This window comes from Papaver somniferum, chromosome 4 (assembly GCF_003573695.1).
Source record: "Papaver somniferum cultivar HN1 chromosome 4, ASM357369v1, whole genome shotgun sequence".
Lineage (NCBI taxonomy): Eukaryota > Viridiplantae > Streptophyta > Magnoliopsida > Ranunculales > Papaveraceae > Papaver > Papaver somniferum.
This window is the reverse complement of record NC_039361.1, coordinates 93,770,756-93,789,467: the sequence shown is the minus strand read 5'-3', so window position 1 is coordinate 93,789,467 and position 18,712 is coordinate 93,770,756. Positions and strand designations below refer to the sequence as shown.

At 35.3% G+C, this 18,712-nt stretch overlaps 1 protein-coding gene and 1 non-coding gene across 2 annotated transcripts; one reads left to right on the top strand and one right to left on the bottom strand.

The window, feature by feature from the left end:
* The first annotated feature begins 7,857 nt into the window (after positions 1-7,857).
* LOC113272828 lies at positions 7,858-9,696 on the top strand. The gene is made up of 4 exons (XM_026522624.1): positions 7,858-8,407; positions 8,498-8,886; positions 8,944-9,339; positions 9,628-9,696. The coding sequence occupies exons 1-4, from the start codon at positions 7,858-7,860 to the stop codon at positions 9,694-9,696; spliced, it is 1,404 nt and encodes a 467-aa protein (XP_026378409.1).
* Positions 9,697-12,677: 2,981 nt separating this feature from the next.
* On the bottom strand, positions 12,678-12,780 carry LOC113276943. The gene has a single exon (XR_003324727.1). It is a non-coding gene; the product is annotated as a U6 spliceosomal RNA (small nuclear RNA).
* Positions 12,781-18,712: the final 5,932 nt, after the last annotated feature.

Genomic DNA, 18,712 nt, shown 5'->3' with positions numbered 1-18,712 from the left:
TCTCTTTAGATATTTTACGGCATTTTAGAGTTTTCAGGGTCTTTTAGAGTTTTCAAGGCATTTTAGAGAACATTCAAAGTTGATCTTCACTATTGTAGGGATTTGTTATTATCATTCTTTAACGAATCTCCTAGCTTGTAGATCCCAGTGCTACAGAGTATTATTAAATTTAAGCTTTTCAAAGCTTATCGGTGTCTTCCTAAGATTTTTAGAGTTTCTCAGAGCTCTTTCAGGGCTCTTTACTATTTTTAGGGTTTTTAGTAAACACCCACAGATAATCTTCATTATTTTAGGGAATTTTTTTAGTATCATTCATTATAAAGAATTAAGTTACTTTAGTTGGATTTAACGAATCCCCTAGCTAGTACATACTAGTGGTCGAAATATAATGAACTTAAAGGTTTTTTGGAGCTTTTTAGAGTTTTTCAGAGCTCTTTAGATAGTTTAGGGCTTTTTAGAGTTTTCAGGGGCTTTTAGAGTTTTCAAGGCATTTTAGAGAACATTCAAAGTTGAGCTTCACTATTGTAGGGATTTGTTATTATCTTTCTTAATCAAGTCTCCTAGCATGTAGATCCCAGTACTACGGAGTATTATTAAATTTAAGCTTTTTGGAGTCTTCCTGAGTTTTTTAGAGTTTCCCAGAGCTCTTTCAAATCTCTTTAGGGTTTTCAGGAAACATCCAAACATAATCTTCATTATTGTATGGTATTTTGTTAGTATCATTCTTTACAAAGAATTAAGTTACTTTCAGTTGGCTTTAACGAATCCTCTGGCTAGAAGATACTAGTGCTACGAAATATAATTAACTTAAAGCTTTTTTCAGAGCTTTTTAGAGTTTTTCAGAGCTCTTTAGAATTTTCAGATCTCTTTAGATATTTTACGGCATTTTAGAGTTTTCAGGGTCTTTTAGAGTTTTCAAGGCATTTTAGAGAACATTCAAAGTTGATCTTCACTATTGTAGGGATTTGTTATTATCATTCTTTAACGAATCTCCTAGCTTGTAGATCCCAGTGCTACAGAGTATTATTAAATTTAAGCTTTTCAAAGCTTATCGGTGTCTTCCTAAGATTTTTAGAGTTTCTCAGAGCTCTTTCAGGGCTCTTTACTATTTTTAGGGTTTTTAGTAAACACCCACAGATAATCTTCATTATTTTAGGGAATTTTTTTAGTATCATTCATTATAAAGAATTAAGTTACTTTAGTTGGATTTAACGAATCCCCTAGCTAGTACATACTAGTGGTCGAAATATAATGAACTTAAAGGTTTTTTGGAGCTTTTTAGAGTTTTTCAGAGCTCTTTAGATAGTTTAGGGCTTTTTAGAGTTTTCAGGGGCTTTTAGAGTTTTCAAGGCTTTTTAGAGAACATTCAAATTTGATCTGGACTATTGTAGGGATTTGTTATTATCTTTCTTTATCGAATCTCCTAGCTTGTAGATCCCAGTGCTACAGAGTATTATCAAATTTAAGCTTTTTGGAGTCTTCCTAAGCTTTTTAGAGTTTCCCAGAGCTCTTTTAGGGCTCTTTAGTGTTTTAGGTTTTTAAGAAACATCCAAAGATAATATCCATTATTGTAGGGAATTTTGTTAGTATCATTCATTATAAAGAATTAAGTTACTTTGAGTTGGCTTTAACGCATCCCATGGTTAGTAAATACTAGTCCTACGAAATATAATTAACTTAAAGCTTTTTCAGAGCTTTTTAGAGTTTTTCAGAGCTCTTTAGATTTTTCAGAGCTCTTTAGATATTTTAGGGCTTTTTAGAGTTTTCAGGGGTTTTTAGAGTTTTCAAGGCCTTTTATAGAACATTCAAAGTTGATCTTCACTATTGTAGGGATTTGTTATTATCTTTCTTTATCGAATCTCCTAGCTTGTAGATCCCAGTGCTAAGGAGTATTGTTAAATTTAAGCTTTTTGGAGTCTTCCTGAGCTTTTTAGAGTTTCCCAGAGCTCTTTCAGGGCTATTTAGGGTTTTTAGGAAACATCCAAACATATTCTTCATTATTGTAAGGAATTTTGTAAGTATCATTCATTATAAAGAATTAAGTTACTTTAAGTTGGCTTTAACGAATCCCATAGCTAGTACATACTAGTAGTACGAAATATAATTAACTTAAAGCTTTTTCAGAGGTTTTTAGAGTTTTTCAGAGCTCTTTAGATTTTTCAGAGCTCTTTAGATATTTTAGGGCCTTTTAGAGTTTTCAGGGTCTTTTAGACTTTTCAAGGCATTTTAGAGAACATTCAAAGTTGATCTTCACTATTGTCGGGATTTGTTATTATCATTCTTTAACGAATATCCTAGCTTTTAGATCCCAGTGCTACGAAGTATTATTAAATTTAAGCTTTTCAAAGCTTATTGGGGTCTTCCTGAGATTTTTGGAGTTTCTCAGAGCTCTTTCAGGGCTCTTTACTGTTTTTAGGGTTTTTAGTAAACACCCACAGATAATCTTCATTATTGTCGGGAATTTTGTAAATATCATTCATTATAAAGAATTAAGTTACTTTAGTTAGCTTTAACGAATCCCCTAGCTAGTACATACTAGTGGTACGAAATATAATGAACTTAAAGGTTTTTTGGAGCTTTTTAGAGTTTTTCAGAGCTCTTTAGATAGTTTAGGGCTTTTTAGAGTTTTCAGGGGTTTTTAGAGTTTTCAAGGCTTTTAAGAGAACATTCAAATTTGATCTGCACTATTGTAGGGATTTGTTATTATCTTTCTTTATCGAATCTCCTAGCTTGTAGATCCCAGTGCTACAGAGTATTATTAAATTTAAGCTTTTTAGAGTTTCCCAGAGCTCTTTCAGGGCTCTTTAGTGTTTTTAGGTTTTTAAGAAACATCCAAAGATAATATCCATTATTGTAGGGAATTTTGTTAATATCATTCATTATAAAGAATTAAGTTACTTTGAGTTGGCTTTAACGCATCCCATGGTTAGTAAATACTAGTCTTACGAAATATAATTAACGTAAAGCTTTTTTGGAGATTTTTAGAGTTTTTCAGAGCTCTTTAGATTTTTCAGAGCTCTTTAGATATTTTAGGGCTTTTTAGAGTTTTCAGGGGTTTTTAGAGTTTTCAAGGCTTTTTATAGAACATTCAAAGTTGATCTTCACTATTGTAGGGATTTGTTATTATCTTTCTTTATCGAATCTCCTAGCTTGTAGATCCCAGTGCTACGGAGTATTGTTAAATTTAAGCTTTTTGGAGTTTCCCAGAGCTCTTTCAGGGCTCTTTAGGGTTTTCAGGAAACATCCAAACATATTCATCATTATTGTAAGGAATTTTGTAAGTATCATTCATTATAAAGAATTAAGTTACTTTCAGTTTACGAATCCCATGGCTGTTACATACTAGTGCTACAAAATATAATTAACTTAAAGCTTTTTCAGATCTTTTTAGAGTTTTTCAGAGCTCTTTATATTTTTCAGAGTTCTATTATGGTGGGGGTTCTTTAAATAGGAGAGCTACTATTTCTGATTTTCCGGGAATGCCTATTGCTGGTTTTCCAGATAGGTATTTAGGGGTGAAGGTTATTCCTGGTACCGTTAAATATCATCATGTATCCAATTTTTTTGAGAAGATTAAGGAGCAATTATCGGGTTGGAAGGGAAGGATGCTTTCTTTTCAAGATAGAGTGATGTTGGTGAAATCTGTGATAGCTAGTTATTCAATTCATAATATGGCTGTTTATAAATGGCCAAGAAAATTTAATCGTGAGTGTGAAGTTGTTATTCGGAATTTTTATGGTCTGGTGATTCTACGGTGAGTAGATCTTTTGTTGTGGCTTATGAAAAAATTTGTGCTCCTTATGAAGAGAGTGGTTTGGGTTTAACCCAATTAAGTGTTATGAATAAGGCTCTTCTTGTGGGTCTTTGGTGGAAAATCCGTATCACTAAGAAAATCTGGGCATGTTTCCTTCATGCTAGATTCTTTAAGAGAAATGGTAACTTGGTGCACTACATTAAATCTTCCATTTTGCCAGGGATAAAATGTGTTTATTCTTTGGTGGAGGATAATTCCAAGGTGTTGATTGGTGATGGTCGTAGCACATCTTTATACTATGACGTGTGGGTGGGTGATATGGCTGTTGCGGATATTTTAGAGGATTTCACTCTTGACATGTCTGTTTTGGTGAGTGATATGCTTTCAAATGGTAACTTGAATCTTAGTGAAGAGTGTCGCAATACGCACCTTGCTGCAGGTACTGAAGAAGATGATCTTCCAGTCCCATTAAGTGGTGCTGATTGTCACGTTTGGAAGCCAAGTCAGTCTGGCAATTTTTCTATTAAATCTGCCAAGAATTTGATTCGTAGTAGGTATGAAAATATGGAGGGTGCGAATTTGATTTGGAGGAAGGCTATCCATCAAATTGAGTATGATTGTATGTGTGATAGCATCTACTATACCTGGAATATCAATGAACCCAATTATTGCAATTGCTCAGGATACCCTTTTTTAGCTTCTAGGGTCTATTTCTTAGTTCAAGATCCCTCTTACTAACTAGAATCAAAGAATTAGTAGACCTCTTCCGCTCAAAATGGGAATGGGCTGGGGTTACAGTGCGTAACTGGAAGATTTTAAGGGGGGGCGTGTGCTAATCTTGACAAAGTGAAAAGTCGCTTCAAAATTCAGGTAGTCAATAAGTGTTGTATGTGCAATTGCAAAGAGGAATCCTTGGAGCATTTGATTGGGTATTGCAGGTTTGTGCAGAGGGATTGGAACTGGATGTCGGACATCTTTGGTTTGCAGTCAAACGTGAATCTGTCAACAGCGTATAAAGCTGCTCGTGGGAAGAGTGGTATGATCAAGGAGCTATGGCTTCTTGCAAATCTTGTGGTTAGGTCTGAGCTGTGGCATACGAGAAACCTGTTTGTTTATGAGAATAAGAAAGTTTGATGGAGCTTTTTTTAGAAGAGCGTGTTCAACCAAGTCCAGGATTATTCGAGAAGACTTAAGGGCTTCATGTTTAATACCGTTGAGGACTATTGGTGCTGAATTTCTTCAAGGTGGCGCACAGGAGGGTTAAGATGACAATGCCGGTTGAATGCAGGTGGATTCATCCAGCTATAGACGAACTGTTATTGTGCTGCGATGGAGCTGTTCGTGGGAATCCAGGGATTTCCGGAGATGGTGTTGTTACACGAGATCATGATGCAAATGTTATTGGTGTTATTAGTGCAGGTTTGGGTAGCACTACTAATTATCTGTCCGAGCTTCTGGGTATTATTTCAGGTTTGGAATGGGCTAGACAATGGGGTTATGTGAAGATTTGTATCCGTTCTGACTCGATGAGTGCAGTCACGGCTTTTTCATTTTCTACTATTCTGTGGTTCTTTAGACATCGTTGGAGTGCAGTTTCCTCTCAATATGAGGTTATAAGATTTGAACACACATATAGGGAGGCTAACTTTGATGCGGAAAATATGGCTAAAAGAGGTTGTAGTCTACCTAATAGAGAGATCACACAGTTTATGGGGCGTCCTGATTTCTTAAGTTCAATTGAACTTCCACATGTATCTTATTTTAGTTTCAAATGAGTAGTAAGTTTTTGGGGTTTCTGTGACCTCTTTTCTTACTAATCATTTTGCTTTGTAATTTTGGTTATTTTCTAATACATTTTGGATTTACCAAAAAAATAAATTTAAGAGCTCTTTAGATATTTTAAGGCTTTCTAGAATTTTCAGGGTTTTTTAGAGTTTTCAAGACTTTTTAGAGAACATTCAAAGTTGATCTTCACTATTGTAGGGATTTGTTATTATCATTCTTTAACGAATCTCTTATCTTGTAGATCCCAGTGCTACGGAGTATTATTAAATTTAAGCTTTTCAAGGCTTATTGGGGTCTTCCTGAGCTTTTTAGAGTTTCTCAGAGCTCTTTCAGGGCTCTTTAGTGTTTTTAGGGTTTTTAGGAAACATCCAAAGATAATCTTCATTATTGTAGGGAATTTTGTTAGTATCATTCATTATAAAGAATTAAGTTACTTTCAGTTGGCTTTAACGAATCCCATGGCTAGTAAATACTAGTGCTATGAAATATAATCAACTTAAAGCTTTTTCAGAGCTTTTTAGAATTTTTCAGAGATTTTTAGACTTTTCAGAGCTCTTTTGATATCTTAGGGCTTTTTAGAGTTTTCAGGATTTTTTAGAGTTTTCAAGGCTTTTTAGAGAACATTCAAAGTTGATCTTCACTATTGTAGGGATTTGTTATTATCATTCTTTAACGGATATCCTAGCTTGTAGATCCCAGTGCTATGGAGTATTATTCAATTTAAGCTTTTCAAAGCTTATTGGAGTTTTCCTGAGCTTTTTAGAGTTTCCCAGAGCTCTTTCAGGGCTCTTTAGTGTTTTTAGGGTTTTTAGGAAACATCCAAAGATAATCTTCATTGTTGTCGGGAATTTTGTTAGTATTATTCATTATAAAGAATTAAGTTACTTTCAGTTGGCTTTAACGAATCCCCTAGCTAGTACATACTAGTGCTACGAAATATAATTAACTTAAAAGCTTTTTCAGAGCTTTTTAGAGTTTTTCAGATCTCTTTAGATATTTTAGGGCTTTTTATAGTTTTCAGGGCTTTTTAAACTTTTCAACGCTTATTAGAGAACATTCAAAGTTTATCTTCACTATTGGAGGGATTTGTTATTATCATTCTTTATCGAATCTCCTAGCTTGTAGATCCCAGTGCTACGGAGTATTATTAAATTTAAGTTTTCAAGGCTTTTTAGAGAACATTCAAAGTTGATATTCACTATTATAGGGATTTGTTATTATCATTTTTTAACGAATCTCCTAGCTTGTAGATCCCAGTGCTACGGAGTATTATTAAATTTAAGCTTTTCAAAGCTTATTGGAGTCTTTTTAGAGTTTCTCACAGCTCTTTCAGGTCTCTTTAGTGTTTTTAGGTTTTTAAGAAACATCCAAAGATAATCTTCATTATTGTAGGGTATTTTGTTAGTATCATTCATTATAAAGAATTAAGTTACTTTCAGTTGGCTTTAACGAATCCCCTGGATAGTAGATACTAGTGCTATGAAATATAATTAACTTAAAGCTTTTTGAGAGCTTTTTAGAGTTTTTCAGAGCTTTTTAGTTTTCAGAGCTCTTTAGATTTTTCAGAGCTTTTTTAATATTTTAGGGCTTTTTAGAGTTTTCAGGGTTTTTTACAGTTTTCAACGCTTTTAAGAGAACATTCAAAGTTGATCTTCACCATTGGAGGGATTTTTTATTATCATTCTTTATCGAATATCCTAGCTTGTAGATCCCAGTGCTACGGAGTATTATTAAATTTAAGTTTTTCAAAGCTTTTTGGAGTCTTCCTGAGCTTTTTGGAGTTTCTCAGAGCTCTTTCAAGGCTCTTTAGTGTTTTTAGGGTTTTTAGGAAACATCCAAAGATAATCTTCATTATTGTAGGGAATTTTGTTAGTATCATTCATTATAAAGAATTAAGTTACTTTCAGTTGGCTTTTACGAGTCCCCTGAATAGTATATACTAGTGCTACGAAATATAATTAACTTAAAGCTTTTTCAGAGCTTTTTAGAGTTTTTCAGCGCTCTTTAGATATTTTAGGGCTTTTTAGAGTTTTAAGGGTTTTTTAGAGTTTTCAAGGCTTTTTAGAGAACATTCAAAGTTGATCTTCACTATTGTAGGGATTTTTTATTATCATTCTTTAACGAAACTCCTAGCTTGTAGATCCCAGTGCTACGGAGTATTATTAAATTTAAGCTTTTCAAAGCTTATCGGAGTCTTCCTGAGCTTTTTAGAGTTTCTCAGTGCTCTTTCAGGGCTCTTTATTTTTTGAGAAAATTTTAAGGTTTTTTTTGCAAATAGTATTTTTTAATTTTTTCTTGATTCTCTTTTGGGTTTCGTGATGGGGGGTCAATCTGATCCGTCCCATGCAAAACCTCTTACGTATTCTGAGAAACTTGTTGGGAAGAAAACGCTACCAACAACCTCTTATGACCTAAGCTCGCTTCCAAACCCTACTGTTAAAGAGGGTAAGCCATCGGTGATAATTCCTGAAGATTTTTATAAAGAGGGTTGTGAAATATGGAAGTTTAGTCTCATTGGGGGACTAGATTTTAACGATCTTAATTTCATTGATGTGAAGAAAACCTTTGAATCTCAATGGCATCTTGGTGATGGGCGTGTCCACTTCATTCCTATGGTTCGTGGATTTTTTATTATCAAATTGAAATCGCAGGAAGATAAGGATAAGTTGTTTGATGCTGAAGCATGGATTGTTGAACATCAAAAGCTTAGTCTTTTGGAATGGTACCCTAGTTTTGATCCTCAAAGACAAAAAACATCCCATGCTTCCGTGTGGGTTAAGTTTCCAGGCTTGCCAATGGAGTTTTGGTTGGAGAAGACGCTGTTATCTATGGCAAAATCTTTGGGGACTCCTATTGTGGTGGATAAGCGTACTTTAGCGCATTAATATGGGTATTATTCTTCAGTTCTTATTGATATCAATTTTGATAAGCTAGATACTAATGGCATTCATGTCACAGTCGGAGGTTTAAATTTTTGGCAGCCAATTGATATTTGTAAGAAACCAAAATTCTGTACTCATTGTAAAATCATTGGGCATAATGATGGAGAATGCAGAAAGAAGCAAAATAACGTGAGCAAACAACAAGGGAATGCTCGGCAGAACATTGTTGAAAAGAATGCGAGTGGTTTAATTATTTCGGAATGGAAGCCAAAGAAGAATGGTACTAACAGTACTATACAACATGGGGATTCTCAAGGTTCAGTTGGGGATAACGAGCAGGTTCAGAGTGCAGCTCATTGTCTGAACACGCAAGTAAATGGGACTACTGTTGGGGGCAGTAATGTTCCTAATAGTAACACTGAATGGCAGGAAGCTGAGCATAAGAAAAAAGGAAAGAAAGCTCCAGTCACTGTGTAGCAAGCTGATGTTGTGCATGGTCATCATGGGGGTGCGTTTTCTCAGTTAATTGATGAAGACTATACACTAGCAGATGACGCTCAACACAATGGTAAGCAGCAATTTGAATTCAGTTCGGAAAACCTTGAACTTCTTGCACAGCTCAAAGCTCAAGTGGAACAAGGTGTTGAATTAAGTGCTGAAGAGCGTATTGTTTTGGAGCTTGGAAAAAAAATGGAAGAAGATTTAGCTAATTTAAAGAAGATTCGTGAGGATTTGAAAAGAACTACACAGGCGAAAGTTAATGCTAGAGGAGTTTTATCTCCGAACAAATTTAGTGTGTTACAGTCCAAGGAAAACACGGAAATCCAAACGCACTTATACTTTGGACGTGAAGAATTTGAAACCAACAAGGACTCTTTTTGCTCGGATTCAAAGTCGGGCTTGCATACCCAGACCAAGGTGAGTGCTACTCAGTTAACAAAAGAAGAACATGATATTTTTTTACAATTACAAAATTTGATATCCAACAAAAGTTTTTGAAGGATTTATTTTTTCGAAAAGAGTTTATCAAGGAAACGCAAGATCAAGCTATAAGAATAAAGACTCCAAAGAAGAAAACTAAAGGAGGTAAAAATACTTAATCTCATTTTTGAGAGAAGTGTTTGTTGGATTCTTGGTGTTTTAGAGCGTTAAGGAATTTAAAAGTTTAGTCTTCTTTTTCCTTTTTCTCTGTTTATTATTCTTCAGTTTTTAGAAGTTATTTATTTTACCCTTTTGGTTTTTGGGGGTAGGGGGCCTTGTGTCCTCTGCTTGTAATTCTTGTAATTACGTGTTTTTTTTTTGCTAAGTCCAATAGTTTATTAAAGCAAAAAACGTAATTACAAGGTAGGCTCAAAGGCCTCCCACCCCTATAAACCAAAAGGGTAAAAAAATAACAAAAAAGAACCTTACGAGACTCTTAAAAATAACTAAAAAACAAAAGAGGAGTTATCTACGTCTCATTCTTCTTCTTTGGTTGCCGACTTTGCACACTTTACCCTTGGATAAAATGGTGTCCAAGTCTTCAACTCATAAAATTCTCCCTCTTCATCTTCATGCGAAGCACAATTACCAGGGACAAACTTGATTGGAGTTTGAGTAACCGGAGAAACAATCCAAAATATTCCCTTCAAAATCCGTTCTTCCTTCCAACATCGCATGAGCTAGGAGAGAAACCTCCCTTTGAGATTTTAGAGTATCCTTTTTTTTTTTTGCTAGGTCAAAATGGTTTATTAAAGCAAAAAAACGTAATTACAAGAATTACAAAATGGGAGGTTCTAGACCTCCCCACCCCCATAAACCAAAGGGGAAAAAAGCTCTAAAAACTCATAAAATAAGCTCCTAAACATTAAAAAATTAGCATAAAGAAGATAAATAGGAAATTAAAAACGTTTTCGTCTTCCAACTCTAAAATTCTTCTTCTTGGGATGAGATCATCAATTATTTGAGTTAAATCATAGGGCTCCTTGTATCATCTTCATAATCATCATAGCCATAATCCTCTTCATTTTCCTCTAAAGCATAATTTCCACCTGGAACAAGCTTAATGGGAGATTGAGCTGTCTTCTTAGTTGACATTCTATCCATTTTCTCCTTTTTTTCCTTGAAATAATCTTGTCTAAAGGCTGGATCTCTAATGAATTTAGCACGCACTTCATCAATCTGAATAGTACTTGCTTCCTCTAATTCCTCCCTAGACAAAATATTACCCATATCAAAAACATTTTCCTCCAACCCTGCTTGAATATCCTTGTTATGCTCACGGCTTGGACTGCCCTCATTATACTTTGAATTCATAGCCATGATCTTGGCAGCTTGATTGGCCACTTTTCTAGCTTGCTTCCTGGCTAGAATATCTGCATCAACTTCACCCCAATCTTTCGAACCCATACTATTGTCCGAGTCACTAGAATCATCTTGTTCCTCCTCCACCAAAACCTCACTAGAATCATTAGCAAGGCCTAACTCAGATTCTAGGGCACCATACTTGTTATTCACCACAAGTTCAGTTTGAAAAAGCTCATCCACAAAAGGAGTTTCAAAATATTTAAATTTAAAAGATGTACCTTTATTAGGGGAGTTCTTACCCATAACTATTTTCCAATCCTCTTTAGGTTTCCCTGGATTAGTAAGATTTTGCTTGGACACGGAATTTGAAGTAATTTCCGTAACTGAAATTGGCGTTGGATTTTCAGAATCATACTTGGTCCCAGACTGAATATTTGGAATATCTTCCAAATTCTTTTTAGACACGGACTCTTGCTGGGCTTTAGAAGTTTGCACGGACTGAATTTGCACGGACTCTTGCTGAGCTTCCCTAGTTTGCACGGACTCTTGCTGAGCTTCCCTAGTTTGCACGAACTTCCCTTGTCTAATATCTGCATTGTCAATATGGACAGAATTATCACGTAAAGCAAGATCTTTTTTGGCTGAAATATTGTTTTTATCTCATCAACTTAATCTGCGCTTCACGATACTCATTAAAAGCTTTTTCGAGCTGCTCTTCTAGTTGTTTATCATCAGACTTCTCATGAATTGATTCCATAATCACGTTCCCAGACTTCTCAATATCATCAGAAACAACAACCTCATGAACTGAATTTATACTCTCCTTACCAGCCTTCACATTATTGACATTAATTGCATGGCCTGCATGGGAAGCTTCACCAACTTTTTTCCAAACATATTTGATTGATTTTCCTTCTTTGTCATTCTTAATGGTCACAGTAGGTGACTTCTTTACAGCATTAGAACCTCCCAAAATTTTCTTTGCAGCAAGGCAATTCTCAAATTTGTATCCCATAAACTTACAATGAGTGCAGAATTTGACATTCTCTAAGTCTTGAATTTCAATATACTGCCAGAACTCTTTTCCATTTGCATTCAAGCGAATTCTTTTAGGAATCAACTTAGGAAAGTCAATATCAATCAGAACCGCAGCATAGTTTCCAACATCATGATCCAATGTCTTTTGATCAATAGCAATCGGTTTTCCAATAATTTTAGCAATGGAAAGAAGAATTTTCTTAGTCCATAACTCAATGTACAAACCAGGGAAACTTACCCAAACTGAAGCTCTTGAAGTTTGCTGTCTTTCTGGATCAAAATTTGGGTAAAAATTAAAAACCCTAAGCTGTTGATTCTGTATAACCCAAGTATCACCATGCCATACACGTTCCTTGTCATCTGATGAAGTTAACTTTATGATAAAAAACCCTTTTGTCATTGGAACTAACTTACATCTTCCAGCACCGAAACCCCATTGTTCCTCCAAACTCTTTTGAACATCAGCAAGTTTTAAGCCCTTAAAGTTCAATCTCCCAATGACACTGAACTGAAATATATCACGTCCCTCTTGAAGAAGATTATTTGGCAAAACCAAAGATGGTTCTTCCAAATATGTTGATGCCTCAGGGAGAGATAAGAAATCTGAATCTGTTAACATATAGGGTTTTTTACCCTTAACCAAAGTAGCAAAAGATACCTTATTGTTCCCATGATTATTCACGTTTGAATCAGAGTTTTCCCCCATCCTAAATCACCAAAGATGATCTAGAATGAAGGAAAAACGTTGATGAAAGTTGGAAACCCTAAAAAAAAAATTCGCCAATTTTTTGGAGAGAAAAATTCGCATGGATGTTAGTATAAAACAAGACCTTTTTAACAACTGGGCGGCGGGGATTGAACCCCTGACTTCCTCCTTACTGGAGTTTATGGGATACCACTGAGCTATGCTCTTGGACCCCTTCACTCCCACCTTAAATTTGGACCATTTCTCGATTTGTGCGTGTCATCCTTGCGCAGGGACCATGCTAATCTTCTCTGTATCGTTCCAATTTTATCAGATGTCCCCGAGGGGACTTAAAGAAAAGAGGAGTTATCTACGTCTCATTCTTCTTTTAGAGTATCCAAACGATCCCGGAATGCTTCTGATTTATCTTCAAATCTGGACCCTCTCTTTCCCATTTCGAGCATTCCTTGCAATACTCCTTTCGAAAAGATAAGTCGTTTAAAAACTTTTGTTGAATATCGAACTTCGTAATTGTAAAAAGAACCTCATGCTCCTCTTTTGTTAACTGAAAATAATTATTAGCACTTGATATAGGCTTCACGCTGGTACTTTCACGGAATGCAACATCAGGCCCATTCTGTTCTGAAATTCCCATATCATCAGACCCATCCAAGCTTGGACCCACAGTCCTAATATCTTCACCACCATTCACCAAATCCAAACCGGACTCAGCAATTTCCTGAGCCACTTGCGCTGTAGACACAGGTGAATCATTGAACTCGGAAACCTTAGTCTCGAAAACCAAGCTACGATCCCCCTGATATTTTCGCTCAGCCAACCTAGCCACTGTTTTAGCTTCCCACTTATCGAAAAAATCTGCATCCACATCCTCCCTGTCATTCTCTATTTCCGTTTCAACTTCAGTTTCTAGCATTACATTACTGTCATTAGCAAGACCTAATTCCCTATCAAGAGCACCAAATTTATTCTGATGTAAAAAACTCTCGGAGAAAAGCTCATTAACCCGTGGTGTAGGAGAAGTATAGTTTTCAGCTGTTAGAGCAACATGCTGAAAAACCACACCACTTTTCCACCATTCTTCTTGTGATGAACTTCACGCCATTCCTTATGGCCTTCATCCTTCTACCAACATGTTCTAGCAAGTTCGCATTAACTGGAAACATACCAGAATCAACCCTACCCTGACCTAGCATCCATTGTTGTTCAAGGGAGGTTTTAACATCATTAAAATCAGATCCCTTAAAAACAATGCGACCAATAAGACTAAATCGCCAAATCTCGCAGCCCTCCATGAAGAAATCACGAGGTATTTCAACAGCAGGTTTTCCATCCTTTGTGGTAGGATTAGGCAGAGAACTTACATCCACGGAAGTGGAAATATGAAGTTTCTTTTCAGCAGCGTTTAGGGTATTTTTACCCTTAACCATGTCTGCAAAGGATGCAGGCATTTGAGACGTATCATTTGGAACCAGAACATGCTTTTATCCCATTGCCAACCATCCAAAGATGATCAAAACAAGGGAGAAACGTGAAAAAAAACCCTAAAAAAAACCAAGCAAAATCGCAAGAATTTTTAGGAGAGAGAAAAAAGTCAAAAAATATTATAGAGGACTATTACGTTTTTTTGCTTAATAAACTATTGGACTTAGCAAAAAAAATTCAGGGCTCTTTAGTGTTTTTAGGATTTTTAGGAAACATCTAAAGATAATCTTCATTATTGTAGGGAAATTTTGTTAGTATCTTTCATTATAAAGAATTAAATTACTTTTAGTTGGCTTTAACGAATCCCATGGCTAGTACATACTAGTGCTACGAAATATAATTAACTTAAAGTTTTTTCAGAGCTTTTTAGAGTTTTTCAGAGCTCTTTAGATTTTTCAGAGCTCTTTAGATATTTTAGGGCTTTTTAGAGTTTTCAAGGTTTTTCAGAGTTTTCAAGGCTTTTTAGAGAACATTCAAAGTTGATCTTCACTATTGTAGGGATTTGTTATTATCATTCATTAACGAATCTCTTATCTTGTAGATCCCAGTGCTACGGAGTATTATTAAATTTAATCTTTTCAAAGCTTATTGGAGTTTTCCTGAGCTTTTTAGAATTTCTTAGAGCTCTTTTAGGGCTCTTTAGTGTTTTTAGGGTTTTTTGGAGATATCCAAAGATAATCTTCATTATTTTAGGGAATTTTGTTAGTATCATTCATTATAAAGAATTAAGTTACTTTCAGTTGGCTTTAACGAATCCCATGGCTAGTACATACTAGTGCTACGAAATATAATTAACTAAAAGCTTTTTCAGAGCTTTTTAGAGTTTTTCAGAGCTCTTTATATTTTTCAGAGCTCTTTAGATATTTCAGGGCTTTTTGGAGTTTTCAGGGTTTTTTAGAGTTTTCAAGGCTTTTTAGAGAAGATTCAAAGTTGATCTTCACTATTGTAGGGATTTGTAATTATCATTCTTTAAGGAATCTCCTAGCTTGTATATCCCAGTGCTACGGAGTATTAATTTAAGCTTTTCAAAGCATATTGGAGTCTTCCTGAGCTTTTTAGAGTTTTCCAGAGCTCTTTCGGGGCTCTTTAGTGTTTTTAGGGTTTTTAGGAAACATCCAAAGATAATCTTCATTATTGTCAGGAATTTCGTTAGTATCATTCATTATGAAGAATTAAGTTACTTTCAGTTGGCTTTAACGAATCCCTTGGATAGCAAATACTAGTGCTACGAAATATAATTAACTTAATGATATTTTAGAGCTTTTTAGAGTTTTTAAGAGTTCTTTAGAGTTTTCAGAGCTCTTTATATATTTTAGGGCTTTTTATAGGTTTCAGGATTTTTTAGAGTTTTTATGGCATTTTAGAGAACATTCAAAGTTGATCTTCACTATTGTAGGGATTTGTTGTTATCATTCAAAGCTTATTGGAGTTTTCGTGAGCTTTTTAGAGTTTCCCAGAGCTCTTTCAGAGTTCTTTAGTGTTTTTAGGGTTTTTAGGAAACATCCAAAGATAACCTTCATTATTATAGGGAATTTTGTTACTATCATTCATTATTAAGAATTAAGTTACATTCAGTTGGCTTTAACAAGTCCCCTGGCTAGTAGATACTAGTGCTAAGAAATATAATTAACTTAAAGCTTTTTCAGAGCTTTTTAGAGTTTTTCAGAGCTCTTTAGATTTTTCATAGCTCTTTCGAAATTTTAGGGCTTTTTAGAATTTTCAGGGTTTTTTAGAGTTTTCAAGGCTTTTTAGAGAAGATTCAAAGTTGATCTTCACTATTATATGGATTTGTTATTATCACTCTTTAACGAATTTCCTAGCTTGTAGATCCCAGTGCTACGGGGTATTATTAAATTTAAGCCTTTCAAAGCTTATTGGAGTTTTCCTGAGCTTTTTAGAGTTTCCCAGAGCTCTTTCAGGGCTCTTTAGTGTTTTAAGGGTTTTTAGGACACATCCAAAGATAATCCTCATTATTGTCGGGAATTTTTTTAGTATCATTCATTATAAAGAATTAAATTACTGTCAGTTGGCTTTAACGAATTCCCTGGCGAGTACATACTAGTGCTACGAAATATAATTAACTGAAATCTTTTTAGAGTTTTTCAGAGGCCTCTCGATTTTGCAGCGCTCTTTAGATATTTTAGGGCTTTTTAGAGTTTTCAGGGTTTTGTAGAGTTTTCAAGGCTTTTTAGAGAACATTCAAAGTTGATCTTCACTATTGTAGGGATTTGTTATTATCATTCTTTAACGAATCTCCTAGCTTGTAGATCCCAATGATACGGAGTATTAATTTAATCTTTTCAAAGCTTATTGGAGTCTTCCTGAGCTTTTTAGAGTTTCCCAGAGCTCTTTCAGGGCTCTTTAGTGTTTTTAGGGTTTTTAGGAAACATCCAAAGATAATCTTCATTATTGTCAGGAATTTCGTTAGTATCATTCATTATAAAGAATTAAGTTACTTTCAGTTGACTTTAACGAATCCCCTGGCTAGTACATACTAGTGCTACGAAATATAATTAACTTAAAGCTTTTTCAGAGCTTTTTAGAGTTATTCAGCGCTCTTTAGATTTTTCAGAGCTCTTTAGATATTTTAGGGCTTTTTAGAGTTTTCAGGGTTTTTTAGAGTTTTCAAATCTTTTTAGAGAACATTCAAATTTAAGCTTTTCAAAGCTTATTGGAGTCTTCCTGAGCTTTTTAGAGTTTCTCAGAGCTCTTTAAGGGGTCTTTAGTGTTTTTAGGGTTTTCACGAAACATCCAAAGATAATCTTCTTTATTGTAGGGAATTTTTTTAGTATCATTCATTATAAAGAATCAAGTTACTTTCTGTTGGCTTTAATGAATCCAATGGCTAGCAAATACTAGTGCTACGAAATATAATTAACTTAAAGATTTTTCAGAGCTTTTTAGAGTTTTTCAGAGCTCTTTAGATTTTTCAGAGCTCTTTAGATATTTTAGGGCTTTTTAGAATTTATAGGGTTTTTTAGAGTTTTCAAGGCTTTTTAAAGAAGATTCAAAGTTGATCTTCACTATTGTATGGATTTGTTATTATCATTCTTTAACGAATTTCCTAGCTTGTAGATCCCAGTGCTATGGGGTATTATTAAATTTAAGCTTTACAAAGCTTTTCTAGAGCTCTTTCAGGGCTCTTTAGTGTTTTTATGGGTTTTTAGGTTTTTTTTTGGGTTTTTAGGACACATCCAAAGATAATCCTCATTATTGTCGGGAATTGTTTTAGTATCATTCATTATAGAGAATTAAATTATTGTTAGTTGGCTTTAACGAATTCCTTGGCCAGTACATACTAGTGCTACGAAATATAATTAACCGAAAGCTTTTTAGAGTTTTTCAGAGCTCTTTAGATTTTGCAGAGCTCTTTAGATATTTTTGGGCTTTTTAGAGTTTTCAGGGTTTTTTAGAGTTTTCAAGGCTTTTTAGATTTTTTTTTGATAAGTCAAAAAATTGTATTAAATAAAAGAATTATTTACAAGATAGTACATGAGAAAAGAGGTCACGGCAACCCCAAAATCTCAAAATACTATTTCAAACGAAAACAGGAAACATAAGGGAACTCTATTGACTTTAACAAATCAGGACGACCAACAAAAGTGAGTCTCACTCCATTATCTAAGAAGCAACCAGTCTTCGCCATTTTGTCAGCAGCGAAATTGGCTTCACGGTAAGTGTGCACAAAATTTATAGAATCAAACATGCCCTTTACATCATACCATCTCTGTTTAGCAAACCAAGGAATAGAATCCCCTTCCAAAGATGTTATGACACTTGATGAATCAGTCCGCGTTAGAACATCCCGGTATCCCCATTGTACTTCCCATTCTAAACCAATCAGAATGCCATATAACTCAGCCAAATAATTGGAAATAACTCCAAGACCAACACACATCGCCCCAACCACTTCACAAGCAGAATTCCTTGCCACCACACCAGCACCCGCCACCCCTGGATTGCCTTTAGTGTCCCCTTCACAGCATAGCAAAAGCTGATTGTGCCTAGGAGGTTGCCAAAAACACTCAACAGGCTCTACCATCTTCACCCTACGACATTTAACTCTGAAAAATTTCAGAATCTCAAGATCTTCTATCTTATTGAACATACATCCTGTCATTCTAGCCGAGTACTCATGAATGAAGTTAAAAACACGTTTTTTGAAGAAGGTCCAGCAAGGCTTCTTCTGTTCATAGACCATCTTATTCCTTTGGAACCACAGCTCCGAACGCAGCACCAAAATTGAGACTAACCATAGGTCTTTAATCATTCTACTACGCCCTTTCGCTCCCTTGTTAGCAGCAAGCAAGTTATAATGAGGACTAATATGAAAAATACCTGCCAGCCATTGCCAAGCCCGATTCGCCGCACTACAGCTCCAAAGAACATGTTCCAAAGACTCCTCCGCAATCTGACACACACTGCACCTCGACGGAAGAGCTATCTTGAACCTGCTCTTAACTTTATCCAAAGTTGCACAAGATCCCCTGACAAACTTCCAATTTTGCGCCGCCAAAGAAGGGTGCACAACAGTCTTCCATAAAAGATTCGCTTCCTCCAGCACCGGATACCTCATCCTCACCATCTCCCTTGCAGACTTAACAGAGAAAACACCTTTAAGGTCCGGCATCCATATCTTCCTATCACTGCCTGTGTGCCTCCTTGGCAAGCTCTCCAGATTCACACCAGCACTGACAAGGTCGTGCATATGAACTCCTTCCAGCCTCCATTGATCCTGCACAATGATATCATTCACCCTGGCATTTCTGTCAAGGTCAG